Consider the following 13,473-nt stretch of genomic DNA (forward strand, 5'->3'; position numbering starts at 1 on the left):
GACCATAAGAAAGGCTGAGCGCCAAAGAATTGAGGCCTTTGAACTATGGTGCTGGAGAAGACTCCTGCGAGTCCCTTGGACTGCAAGGCGATCAAACCGGTCAGTCCTAGAGGAGATCAATCCTGACTGCTCTTTAGAAGGCCAGATCCTGAAGCTAAAACTCAAATACTTTGGCCACCTAATGAGAAGGAAGGACTCACTGGAGAAGAGCCTAATGCTGGGAAAGATCGAGGGCAATAGAAGAAGGGGACGACAGAGAATGAGGTGCCTGGATGGAGTCACTGAAGCAGTAGGCGTGAGCTTAAATGGACTCCAGAAGATGGTAGAAGACAGGAAGGCCTGGAGGAATGTTGTCCATAGGGTCGCGATGGGTCGGACACGACTTCGCAGCTAACAACAACAACAACAACAGTATATGCACTAATACAAAATAATAAACACAAGCTAATTACTATCCAGATATCTAGGAGATGGAAACTGGGAACTGCTCTGTGTGGTTATGTAAAACTGAAAAATACAGCAATAGATTTTCTAGATCACTTTCCACTGCTGAACACAAAGTCAAGTGCTCAACAAACTAAGTAAAAGACAAGCTGTATCTTTTGTTACTTAATCCTTGACAAATGGTTTTTGAATAGCAATGTTATTGACATTATTAGATTTTACAATGCATGCTGATTAATACTCAAATACCATTTTTTTAACAATATAGTTCCATAGAGGTCTAGGTATACAGTTGAAAGAAAAAGTATGTGAACCCTTTGGGATTATGTGGAGTTTTGCATGAATTGGCCATAAAATGCGCTCTAAACGTTATGTAAGTCACAACAATAGAAAAACACAGTCTGCTTAAAATAATACTACACAAACATTAGCTGTTGTCATGTTTTAATTGGTCTCAAGAAGCACTGTCTGATGTGAACCATGCCTCTCAGAAAAGAGCTCTCAGAAGACCTACGATCAAGAATTGTTGACTTGCATGAAGCTGGAAAGGGTTACAAAATTATCTCCAAAAGCCTTGATGTTCATGTGTCCACGGTAAGACAGACTGTCTACAAATGGAGAAAGTTTAGCACTGTTGCTACTCTCCCTAGGCATGGTTGTCCTGTAAAAATGACTGCAAGAGCACAGCGCATAATGCTTAATGAGGTAAAGAAGAATCCTAGAGTGTCAGCTAAAGACCTACAGAAATCTCTGGCACATGCTAACATTTTTGTTGACACATCTACAATAAGGAAAACATTAAACAAGAATGGAGTACATGGGAGGACACCACAGAGGAAGCCATTGCTGTCCAAAAAAAATATTGCAGCACGTTTGAAGTTTGCAAAAGAGCACCTGGATGTTCCACACCACTACTGGCAAAATATACTGTGGACAGATGAAACCAAAATTGAGTTGTTTGGGAAAAACACACAACACTATGTGTGGAGAAAAAAAGGCACAGCACACCAACATCAAAACCTCATCCCCACTGTAAAACATGGCGGAGGGAGCATCATGGTTTGGGGCTGCTTTGCTGCCTCAGGGCCTGGACGGATTGTTGTCATTGATGGGGAAATGAATTCCAGAGTTTATCAGGACATTTTGCAGGAAAACATACAACCATCTGTCCGCCAACTGAAGCTCCGCAGAGGATGGGTGATGCAACAGGACAATGACCCAAAGCACACAAGTAATTCAACAAAACAATGGCTTCAACAGAACAGAATACGCCTTCTGGAGTGGCCCAGTCAGAGTCCTGACCTCAACCCGATTGAAATGCTGTGGCATGACCTTAAGAGAGCGATTCACACCAGACATCCCAAGAATATTGCTACACTGAAACAGAATTGTGCAGAGGAGTGGTCCAAAATTACTCCAGATCGTTGTGCAGGTCTGATCTGCAACTACAGGAAACGTTTGGTTGAGGTTATTGCTGCCAAAGGAGGGTCAACCAGTTATTAAGTCCAAAGGTTCACATACTTTTTCCACCCTGCACTGTGAATGTTTCCATCTTATGTTCAATTAAAACATGACAACAGCTAATGTTTGTGTAGTATTATTTTAAGCAGACTGTTTTTCTATTGTTGTGACTTACATGACGTTTAGAGCGCATTTTATGGCCAATTCATGCAAAACTCCACATAATCCCAAAGGGTTCACATACTTTTTCTTGCAACTGTATGCTAGCTTTTAATATTTCTTGCTATGAACTGTAAAGGCAGATGTGACTTTGCTTATGCATTTTCTCAAATTTAAGAGAAATCCATAATACATGTTGCGGCAAGAGATAATGCTTACCTTGTTGTTGTTAGTTGCAAAGTCGTGTCCAAAACATCGGGACCCCATGGACAACATTCCTCCAGGCCTTCCTGTCCTCTACCATCTTCTGGAGTCCATTTAAGTTCACACCTACTGCTTCAGTGACTCCATCCAGCCACCTCATTCTCTGTCGTCCCCTTTATCTATCCTAATCTTTCCCAGCATTAGGCTCTTCTCCAGTGAGTCCTTCCTTCTCATTAGGTGGCCAAAGTATCTGAGTTTCAACTCTAGAAACTGGCCTTCTAAAGAGCAGTCAGGGTTGATCTCCTCTAGGACTGACCGGTTTGATCACCTTGCAGACCAGGGGATTCGCAGTAGTCTTCTCCAGCACCATAGTTCAAAGGCCTCAATTCTTTGGTGCTCAGCCTTTCTTATGGTCCAACTTTCACTGCCATACATTGCAACTGGGAAGACGCGACGTAAAAACTTTCCTGTTCCAGCAGTCCGGCCTGGCATGATAGCTTTAATTGGGGTCACAGTTTTGTTTTTACTATTGTTTTTTATTGTTCAATCTGTATACCTTCCTTCCTCTGTACACCGCCCCGAGTCCCTCGGGAGAAGGGCGGTTTATAAAAACAAATAAATAAATAAATAAATAGTCTTGACTATACGCACTTTTGTTGGCAGGGTAATGTCTCTGCTTTTTAGTATGTTGTCAAGATTTGCCATGGCTTTCCTTCCCAGGAGCAAGTGTCTTTTAATTTCTTGGCTGCAGTCCCCATCTGCGGTGATCTTGGAGGCCAGGAAAATAAAATATGTCACTACCTCCATTTCTTCCCCATCTATTTGCCAGGAATTGAGAGGGCCGGATGCCATGATCTTGGTTTTCTTAATGTTAAGTTTCAACCCAAGTTTTGCACTCTCCTTCTTCACCCGCATCAAGAGGCTCTTTAGTTCCTCTTCACTTTCTGCCATTAGGGTGGTATCATCTGCATATCTTAGGTTGTTGATATTTCTCTCGGCAATCTTAATTCCAACTTTTGATTCATCTAGCCTGCCTTTCTCATGATGTGTTCTGCAAATAAGTTAAATAGGCAGGGTGACAGTATACAGCCTTGCCGGACTCCTTTCTCAATTTTGAACCAATCAGTGGTTCCGTGTCCAGTTCTCACTGTTGTTTCCTGGCCCACATACAGGTTTCTCAAGATACAAATAAGATGGTCTGGTACTCTCTGAACTTGCCACAATTTGTTGTGATCCACACAATCAAAGGCTTTAGCATAGTCAATGAAGCAGAAGTAGATGTTTTTCTGGAACTCTCTAGCTTTCTCCATGATCCAGCGTATGTTGGCAATTTGATCACTAGTTCCTCTTCCTCTTCGAAATCCTGCCTGTACTTCTGGTAGTTCTCGATCCACATACAGCTGGAGTCTAGCTTGTAGGATTTTAAGCATAACTTTACTAGCATGAGAAATGAGTGCAATGGTGCGATAGTTTGAACATTCTTTGGCACTGCTTTTCTTTGGAATTGGAATGTAAACTAACCTTTTCCAATCCTGTGGCCAGTTGAGTTTTCCAAATTTGCTGGCAAATTGAGTGTAGCACTTTTACTGCATCGTCTTCTAAGATTTTGAATAGTTGTCACCTCTATTAGCTTTGTTGTTGCTCAGATTTCCTAAGGCCCATTTCACTTCACATTCTAGGATGTCTGGCTCGAGGTCAGTGACCACCTCATTGTGGTTTTCTGGGATGTTAAGCTCATTCTTGTATAGTTCTTCTGTGTAGTTTTGACACCTCTTCTTAATCTCTTCTGCCTCTGTTAGGTCCCTGCCATTTTGGTCCTTTATCATGCCAATCTTTGCATGAAACATTCCCTTCATCTCTCCAATTTTCTTGAAGAGATCTCTGGTCCTCCCTATTCTATTGTTTTCTTCTATTTCTTTGTACTGTTCATTTAAGAAGGCATTCTTATCTCTTCTAGCTATTCTCTGGAATTCTGCATTCAATTGGGTGTGTTTTTCTCTTTCTCCCTTGCATTTCGCTTCCCTTCTTTCCTCAGCTATTTGCAAAGCTTCCTCAGACAGCCATTTTGTTTTCTTGCATTTAATTTTCTTCGGGATGGTTTTAGTTGCTACCTCTTGTACAATGTTGCGAACCTCCATCCATAATTCTTCAGGCACTCTATGAGATCTAATTCCTTAAATCTATTTGTCACCTCTACTGTGTATTCATCAGGCATATGATTTAGTTCATATCTGAGTGGCCTAGTGCTTTTCCCTTTTCCCTTTTCCCTCAATTTAAGCCTAAATTTTGCAACGAGAAGCTCATGATCTGAGCCACAGTCAGTTCCTGTTCTTGTTTTTACTGACTGTATAGAGCTTCTCCATCTTTGGCTGCAGAGCACATAGTCAATTTGATTTCTGTGTTGACTGTCTGGTGATGTCCATGTGTAGAGCCGTCTCTTGGGTTGTTGGAAAAGAGTGTTTGCTATGACCATCGTATTCTCTTGACAAAATTCTATCAGCCTGTGCCCTGCTTCATTTTGTACTCCAAGGCCAAACTTGCCTGTTATTCCGGTTATCTTTTGGCTTCCTACTTTAGCATTCCAATCCCCCATGATGATAAGGACATCATTTTTTGTTGTTAGCTCTATAAGGTGCTGTAGGGCTTCATAGAACCGGTCAATTTCATCCACTTCAGCACCGGTGGTTGGGGCATATACTTGGACTACTGTGATATTGAATGGTTTGCCTTGGATTTGAACTGAGATCATTCTGTCATTTTGTGGATTGTATCCCAGTATTGCTTTTCCTACTCTTTTATTGACTATGAAGGCTAGTATACCTGATGGTCATCTGAGTTAAATTCACCCATTCCTGTCCATTTTAGTTCGCTGATTCCTAAGATGTCGATGTTCAGTCTTGTCATCTCTTGTTTGACCACGTCCAGCTTTCCTTGTTTCACGGATCTTACATTCCAGGTTCCTATGGAGAAAAAATCTTTACAGCATTGGACTTTCCTTTCACCACCAGACACATCCACAGCTGAGCGTCCTTTCATCTTTGGCCCAGTTGCTTCATTCTTTCTGGCGCTACTAGTACTAGCTCTCTGCTCTTCCAAGCTTCTCCCCATCTCCGGAGAATGGCAGAACCCAAAAAGAATGAGAAATCCCATGCACACAGAACATAAGGTTCTGACACTCCCATTCTCAGAAAAGAGGACGGGTGCCTGAACTTGTGCAATATTATGGGCAGCCAGGAGCTTCCATCGAAGGCGGAAACCGTAGCAGAGAGGAGATGGATCTTTTCAAGGTAAGTGAGTTCAGTGTGGCATGAAGGGAAGGGGAAGCATGAGATATCTTAGTGGGTCAGGAAGGCCTTGGGGGCCTGTTCCATCACTAGGCCCCATGGCCTTCCCCACCCTGAGATACTTCATGTTCACTTAATGAGTTGTCAGTTGTTAATTAGCAGAGAGCGATCTCGTTCAAGGTACAAGATTCACTCCCACAAATTCTTGAGTTACGAATGGAATGGGCAGGCTCCATTACATTCGTAACTCGACGACTATCTGTAAATGGACTAAGTAGCCAAATGGATTTGAAATAACATTTTGAAATTAATTATAAGAATCCTTCTTGTGGGTTGCTTAAAATTCTGTTAAAAATATACAGTATAAGACTTTGAATTTAAGTGTAAAGTCTTTCAATGGAAAAATATTGTGTGTTAGAGAAAAACAAGGTAAGAGGAGAAGGCTGGACACTAGAGGCAACTAAAGAAGAAATCCACTAATATAGAAAGGAAAAATTATTTAACTGGAAGAATTCAAGGATATTTGGGGAAAATACACTAAGAAATTTCTATTAAGATGTCTGCTATCATAAAAATGGGCTTAAAAGAGGAACTGGAAGAAGATACTATTGAGAATAAGGCTACTTTGGATTTGGATTTTAAAAGATGAAGATTCTTAATATATTGTTCTTAAAAGCTGTTAATGGTTTTTTACTGAATGGGCCTGAATGATGAGGTTTTAAAGATTTGTTTATAGATAAGAGATACACGAAGAAGAGATTGTTTTATATTTTAAAGAGAAAGATAAGACTATTAAAAATAAAGGAATATGAAACTGATCTATATATTAACATGTGTGTTGTTATTTCTGGTAACTCTTAGGGACTTTTGCTGACTAGGACTGAATTACCAATGTTTGTTCAGATAGGAGATGAGATATAACATGGGAAGGAGAGTTCTTTTCTATACATGATACCAGTAGAGATGGTGATTAGTTACTTGTACTTGTCTTGATGAAGAAGCAAGTAATTTGGGCTGGCAGCTGAGACCAGCCCATCCAGTCAAAACACACCCCCACCCAATCAGAACACACCCACCATTCAAAACACACTCCCACCCAATCAGAACACACTTAATCCCCCACCCAATCAGAGCACACCTCCACCCACAGAACACACCCCCTCTGGCACTTTAAAAAAGAGGAACAAACAGCCACTACCACATGCTTCTCCCAGAAGAAGGAAGCTGAAGCCACCAGCCTGAGGATGACGGATGGGATTCCGTCGAAACGTTGCTCCTACACCTTCAACTCTACGCGGGGGAAAAACCCGAATGACCAAAGATCCATATATATATGTGTGTGTGTGTGTGTGTGTGTGTGTGTGTGTGTGTGTGTGTGTGTGTGTGTGTATATATATATATATATATATATATATATATATATATATATATATATATATATATATATATATATATATATATATATATATATATATATATATATATATATATATATATATATATATATATATATATATATATATATATATATATATATATATATATATATATATATATATATATATGGATCTTTGGTCATTCGGGTTTTTTCCCCACGTAGAGTTGAAGGTGTAGGAGCAACATTTATATATATATATATATAATCTTTTTTCTGCACTTTTGATATTTTTCTTAGTTTTTAAATCTTTGTATTTTTAAACTGTCATAAAAACTATTATAAAAACGTTCTCAGTCATGCACAAAAAAAAATATACAGGACTTGTTAATGGAGCTTTATAGAACTACAATTTAAAAGAAAAACTGGGGCAACACCCCCTCCCAAACTCCCAAAACAAAACAGCCACATATGAAGGGTTGGAGGATGAAAGAGAACAAGAATGGAAACAGAACACAGAAGGTAATGTCCAGATGAAGAGAAGTCTTCATTCCTGCTACTCTTAGTTGATCAGACTGTACTTAGAATAGTATGCCCAGTTCTGAGCACTATATATTATGAAACACATTGCTAAACTGAACTCTGTTCAGAGAACAACCAAGATGATAAGAGATCTGAAAGGGAAAACAAAAAATCAATTGGAGTTTTGGATGTTCCACTAAAAAGATCACAGGAAGACATCTGAAGGGCTGTGATATGGAAAATAACAGAAAATTGTTCCAGAATTGTTCGACTTCTACAGAAAAAACGTGTGCTCTTGTCAAACTATCTTGCCTACTATCATCGTCCTATTCTAATAGACCTATTATAAATAGCTGCAATGAGTGACTTCTGTAGTCATTCACCTATCATCTTTACTAAGTCCTATTGTCACTGCAGCCTTTGTGTTGAGAATGTCTCCTCTGAAAAAAAAGGATTCCACACCCAGTCTGAATGGTTTTAACCTATATCTATTTGTCAACATTTCTAAATGTGAACCCACAAGGGTCAGTAGATAGAAGCAACAACAGTTTTTCTTCTTTTTGGCAGGCATCTTTTAACATGACTATATCATTCATTTCAACAGGTAAGTCCTAAGACAACCTTACTGATTTCAAAGTGAACGCCTAATCTACAAATAGTGGCTACCCTGATCTTCATTAGCCATCCAAATGGTGATAAGCATAGTCATATCCTGATTCAAGTAAGGGCAGCAAAAATAGCAAAAGTAACCAGATCTCACTGACTATATTGCCAATATGATATTGTTTTATTCACTGTTCACATCTACACCAATCCAGCTGAACCAGTTTTCTAAGTCTTCCATCTTCTACCTTCTTCTCTATGCCACTTGACTGTCTCCTTATAGACACAAACCTTCAGTTATCTTTGACACAGATTTATGCTGTCCTTTTACGTGAATTCACAACCATAAGACAAACCAAGTTGACAGAAATAACATCTTCATCCAACCCACAATGTTTTTTCCAAAACATACCTTCTATTCTGCAGATTCATACTCTTAGCATATACACACTTACACACACACACACACATACTCACAAATACCAAAAAGTATATAGTGCTTGTGACCAGAAAGGAGGTATCAAGAGTTAAACATTCATCAGTGAAAATACCATTGTTTGAAAGCTATGAAAATGGTATTATAAAAAGCACTGGAAAAATAGTATAATACTAGAACTTACGGATTTCTTCAACAATATCTGGATCACATTCTTTGTATTTATCTACTTCTGTCTTTAGATGGTCTTTCTTCTTTTGTAAGGCAGTAAGTTCCTTTATTAGTGCTGCACGTTCTGCCTGAATACATTTAATTTGGGAGAATCCAAAATAAAATAACCATCATTATCATTAAGATTTATCATGTTTTATGGTCACTGCCTATACAGAGAATCCAATTTCTTTCAAATCTAGCAGATAAAACTGGTGCACTGTAACATTTTTTCTATTACATTTAAGCGCAATATAATTATGACAGTAATACAATGAGACAGGATTTCTATTTTATTTATTTAGCATATGCAATTTTTTTTAAATGTGTCTCTGTGTATGTGTATATATATGTGTACACACACACACACACACACACACACACACACACACACTATATATATATATATATATATATATATATATATATATATATATATATATATATATATATATATATATATATATATATATAAAATATTTGTCAAGTCTTGAATACACCTTGCTAATTAACTCTTTCTTTCCTGTTTGGCCTAACTCAAGGCTATCCACGTTTTACGGTGGTTCTCCTCCTATCTCCTGGGCCGCTCGCAGTCGGTGTTGACGGGAGGGCAGAGATCCACCCCAAGGCCTCTCGCTTGTGGAGTCCCTCAGGGGTCGGTTCTCTCGCCCCTCCTGTTCAACATCTATATGAAGCCGCTGGTCGAGGTCATTTGTGGTTTCGGGGTGGGGTATCATCAGTACACTGATGATACCCAACTTTTTTTCTCCACCCTGAACCAACCCAGCGATGCCCTCGCCGTGATGTCCCGTTGCCTGGAGGCGGCCCAGGTCTGGATGGGGAGAAACAGGCTTCGTCTCAATCCTGCCAAGACTGAGTGGCTTTGCGTACCGGCATCTCGGGCTAACCAAACTATTCCACCTTTAATGATGGGGGCTGAGGTGTTACCCCCCGTTGATAAGGCTCGCAACTTAAGCGTCCTCCTGGACTCACAGCTCAATTTTGAAGATCATATACGAACCGTGACCAGGGGAGCTTTTGCCCAGGTTCGCCTGGTCCGCCAGTTGCGACCCTACCTGGACCGAGATGCCCTATGCACAGTCACTCATGCGCTCGTGACCTCCCGTTTAGACTATTGCAATGCTCTCTACATGGGGCTGCCCTTGAGAACCATTCGGAGACTACAACTGGTGCAGAATGCGGCCGCGCGAGTTGTGATGGGGGTTTCCCGATACTCCCATGTAACACCTCTACTCCGTGAGCTGCATTGGCTTCCGGTTGCCCTCCGGGTGAGATTCAAAGTGCTGGTGATGACCTATAAAGCCCTAAATGGCTTGGGTCCGGGATATTTGAGGGAACACCTGCTGCCAGCATCAAGTTCCCTTCGTCCAGTGCGCTCGCAGAGGGTCTTGTCAGGGTGCCGCCGATAAAAGATTGCCGGCGGATAACACCCAGGGAAAGGGCCTTTTCTGTGGGTGCGCCTACCATCTGGAACCAGCTGCCCGTGGAGCTCAGGACTGCCCCTGACCTACGCTCATTCCGCCGGGACCTGAAGACTTGGCTCTTTCAGCTCTCTGACCCAGGCTGAGAATTTTAACTGGGGTTTTATTTTCAGGGATAATTTAATCTTTTAATTCTCTTTTAACTTTGTATTTTATATTGATATGATTTTAAAATGCCCTGTAAACCGCCCTGAGTCCTTCGGGAAAGGGCGGTATATAAATCTAATAAAATCTAAATCTAAATCTAAATATAATCACAACTTATGACAGCTCATTATTTGTGTAAATTATTCAAATTGCTAATAAAGAATTTTAGGGAGGCTGAAATGATCAAAAGGGTATGACTGACTGATGAGAACATAAGAAGTTCGAAATGATCATGTCAGCCTCCCTAAAATTCTTTATTAGGAATTTGAATAATTTACACACACACACATATACATACATATACATATATATATATATACACACACACATAGTCCTCAACTTACAACTACAATTGAGCCCAAAATTTGTTAAGTGAGACATTTGTTAAGCGAATTTGCCCCATTTTACAACTTTTCTTGCCACACTTGTTAAGTGAATCATTGCAGCTGATAAGTTAGTAACCCGGTTGTTAAGTGAATCTGACTTCCCCATTGACTTTGCTTATCAGAAGGTTGCAAAAAGTAAGCATATGACCTTGGGACACAGCAACAGTCATAAATATGAACCCGTTGCCAAGCATCTGAATTTTGATCACATGATCATGGGGATGCTGCAAAGATCATAACTCTGAAAAACGGTCATAAGTCACATTTTTCAGTGCTGCTGTAACTTTGATCACTAAATGAACTGTTGTAAGTCGAGGATTACCTGTATATATAAAATTAATATGTGGACAATACAGTATAGGAGATAATATATTAAGTAAAGATCAAACCAAAATATAATCACCATAATATGAAGCCATGGAATTTCAATGGGATAGATATAATAGTTTGATATCTAAGGAAGCTAATCATCTAACTGCTTCTGGTATGGATGCAGTGAAATCATCCCAGGTACCTTGAAATTTCCTGAGGGGACATTCTTGAACTATGAAGTATATGAAGGGGTATGAAATATAGACTACCTCCACAATGATACTCCAGGCAATGTACTGTCTTAACAGGGTAGCTAAAAGTTTATACACATGACAACAGAACTGGATACTGCATCTCTTATGGTCAAAAACTACAGTGGCAGCAATTAGAAAGGATTTATACTATCTGTTAAATATATATTTCAAGGTTAAGTAGAAAAGCATGTGCATTTTTTGCAATAATGGTTTACGTATGTGCAGATTATTAGAATGCATCTCTAGTTACAGTCCTTATAAATCCATGTTCATAATCTAGTATGGTATGAATACTTTAAAAGAAAGTGTAACAAATTAAAAAAAGGATTTAGAAATAAAATGATGTCTAAAATATATTTAGAATTTCAAAGAAACTCCCCTCATGTAACATATAATATTGGTACTATTACAGAGCTGTGTTTTATGTCAGAGGTCCCCAACCTTTAGGGCACCAGGGACTGCTTCCGTGGAGAGGTTTTTCTGCGTAATGGAGGGTGCATGGTTTTGTGTGCTGCCTGCATCTCGTGGATGGGGCTTTGCTTGTTTGTGCGGACCAGTTGCTGGCATGCTGCGGCCCAGTACTGGTCCACGGACTGGGGGTTGGGCACCCGTTTTAAGTAACAGAGACAACCCTGCATTCTACAGCTGCCACTTACCCAAAATCCATACTTTCATCCTGACCACTATATTTCAAATTGGAATTCCATCTGAACTTGGGGCATGGCAAAATAGGGATGTCATGGTATTCCCCCCCCACCAGATTTTTTTTAATTATTTCAGAAGGCACCATAAAAGAATACAAAAATGTCACAAGATTTAATGATATAGTCATGCAGTAATTTTTTAGGGTCTTTGAGCCACCATACAAAATTACACATGGTAAATGGGGCTTGATTCGTTGGTAATCAGTGTTCTGAAATAAAACGTACAGTATCTTCCCGCCCAATTTTTGATTGCTCAATGCTTTCTTCTAAATCTTTTTTCTTCTGACAATATTCTGAGAACTAAAGGGAAAGAAAAAGATCATATAATTAATATTTATATCCAATATTCACTTTTAAAATTTCATTTTCATTTTAAAAAATGACATTTAGTTTCAAACGGGTTTAGATTTCTATGATATGCCTGTCCATAAGATGGCTATTATGGTTAATTAATCATAACAAAATATCCATTTACTAGAAGATTATGGAAGGATAGCTTCTTTCTGCTGGATAACAGAATTACACATTGTAAAAATATGTGGAAAGAAAAATACTTAGGAATATTTTTTTTAAGAAACCATTTCTCTGAGATAGGAAGTAGGTGATGAAAATCCAAATACCAGTCTAACCAATAGGTGATACTTTACACTGAGACCCACACAGGTAGAATATTTATGCATGCAAAGATGAATTCTCCATCATACCAGCTTATTTTGCTTTTTTTCTGTGCAGATCAGTATTGTTAATAAAATATCAAGCTATAGCTAAACCATCATTTTTATTTCTCCAGGATTATTCAAAGGGGACTAGGTAAGTCTTAAAATCAGTATTATACATAGTATCATGCTAATAGCTGGTGCTTTGCAGCAAGTCAACATTCACTTATTATTTTTAATTAAAAATATATTTTTAAATTAAAATAGGTAAGGAGTTTATTGCAATCCGAAGAAACTGTTCATTAACAGATTTGAGCACATCAGCAACACACTGCTTATATCATATCATAATCATATCTATTACCAGACATCAGTGTCAAAACTTATGTATTTTATGTTAATGTTTATGGTTCAATCCTTTGCTGCTTTATGCAGAAATGAAAAAAAAATCTCTTACTAACCACAAACTATCACATTAAATGAGGAGGTGCAAGTGTGAAGTAAGATATTACAGTTGTTGTGAGAACCATTATTCACAAAGTAATAAGCAAAAGCCAATACACCAAACTAGTTATAAAAACAAAGAATAACTAAAAACCACTGCTCTCATTCAAAAGTCAATTTAAACTCTGATTTAGTGATAAATGAGGCTAGTTGAAATTCATGTGACATTGAAAGTCTTTCACAAACAATTGTTACAATTTTATATATTTATGAGATATAGATGACTACAGGTCTTTTATACAATAACCCTGGGTAGCTCACAAAAACAACAATAAAACAAAAAAAAGGAACAGCCTAAAAAATAAAAACA

The 13,473-nt window shown here is 38.8% G+C and overlaps 1 protein-coding gene across 1 annotated transcript in view; it reads right to left on the bottom strand.

Annotated features, from left to right (window-relative positions):
• Positions 1–13,473, bottom strand: part of MND1 (meiotic nuclear divisions 1) — a 62,775-nt gene that overhangs the window by 14,831 nt on the left and 34,471 nt on the right. The window contains exons 5-6 of the mRNA XM_081332325.1: positions 12,229–12,303; positions 8,673–8,787 (exon numbers count right to left, since the gene is read on the bottom strand). Coding sequence (XP_081188451.1) covers positions 8,673–8,787; positions 12,229–12,303 — 190 coding nt within the window. The remainder of the gene's footprint in view (positions 1–8,672; positions 8,788–12,228; positions 12,304–13,473) is intronic.

Source organism: Vipera berus, assembly GCF_964194415.1.
Source record: "Vipera berus genome assembly, chromosome: 7".
NCBI lineage: Eukaryota > Metazoa > Chordata > Lepidosauria > Squamata > Viperidae > Vipera > Vipera berus.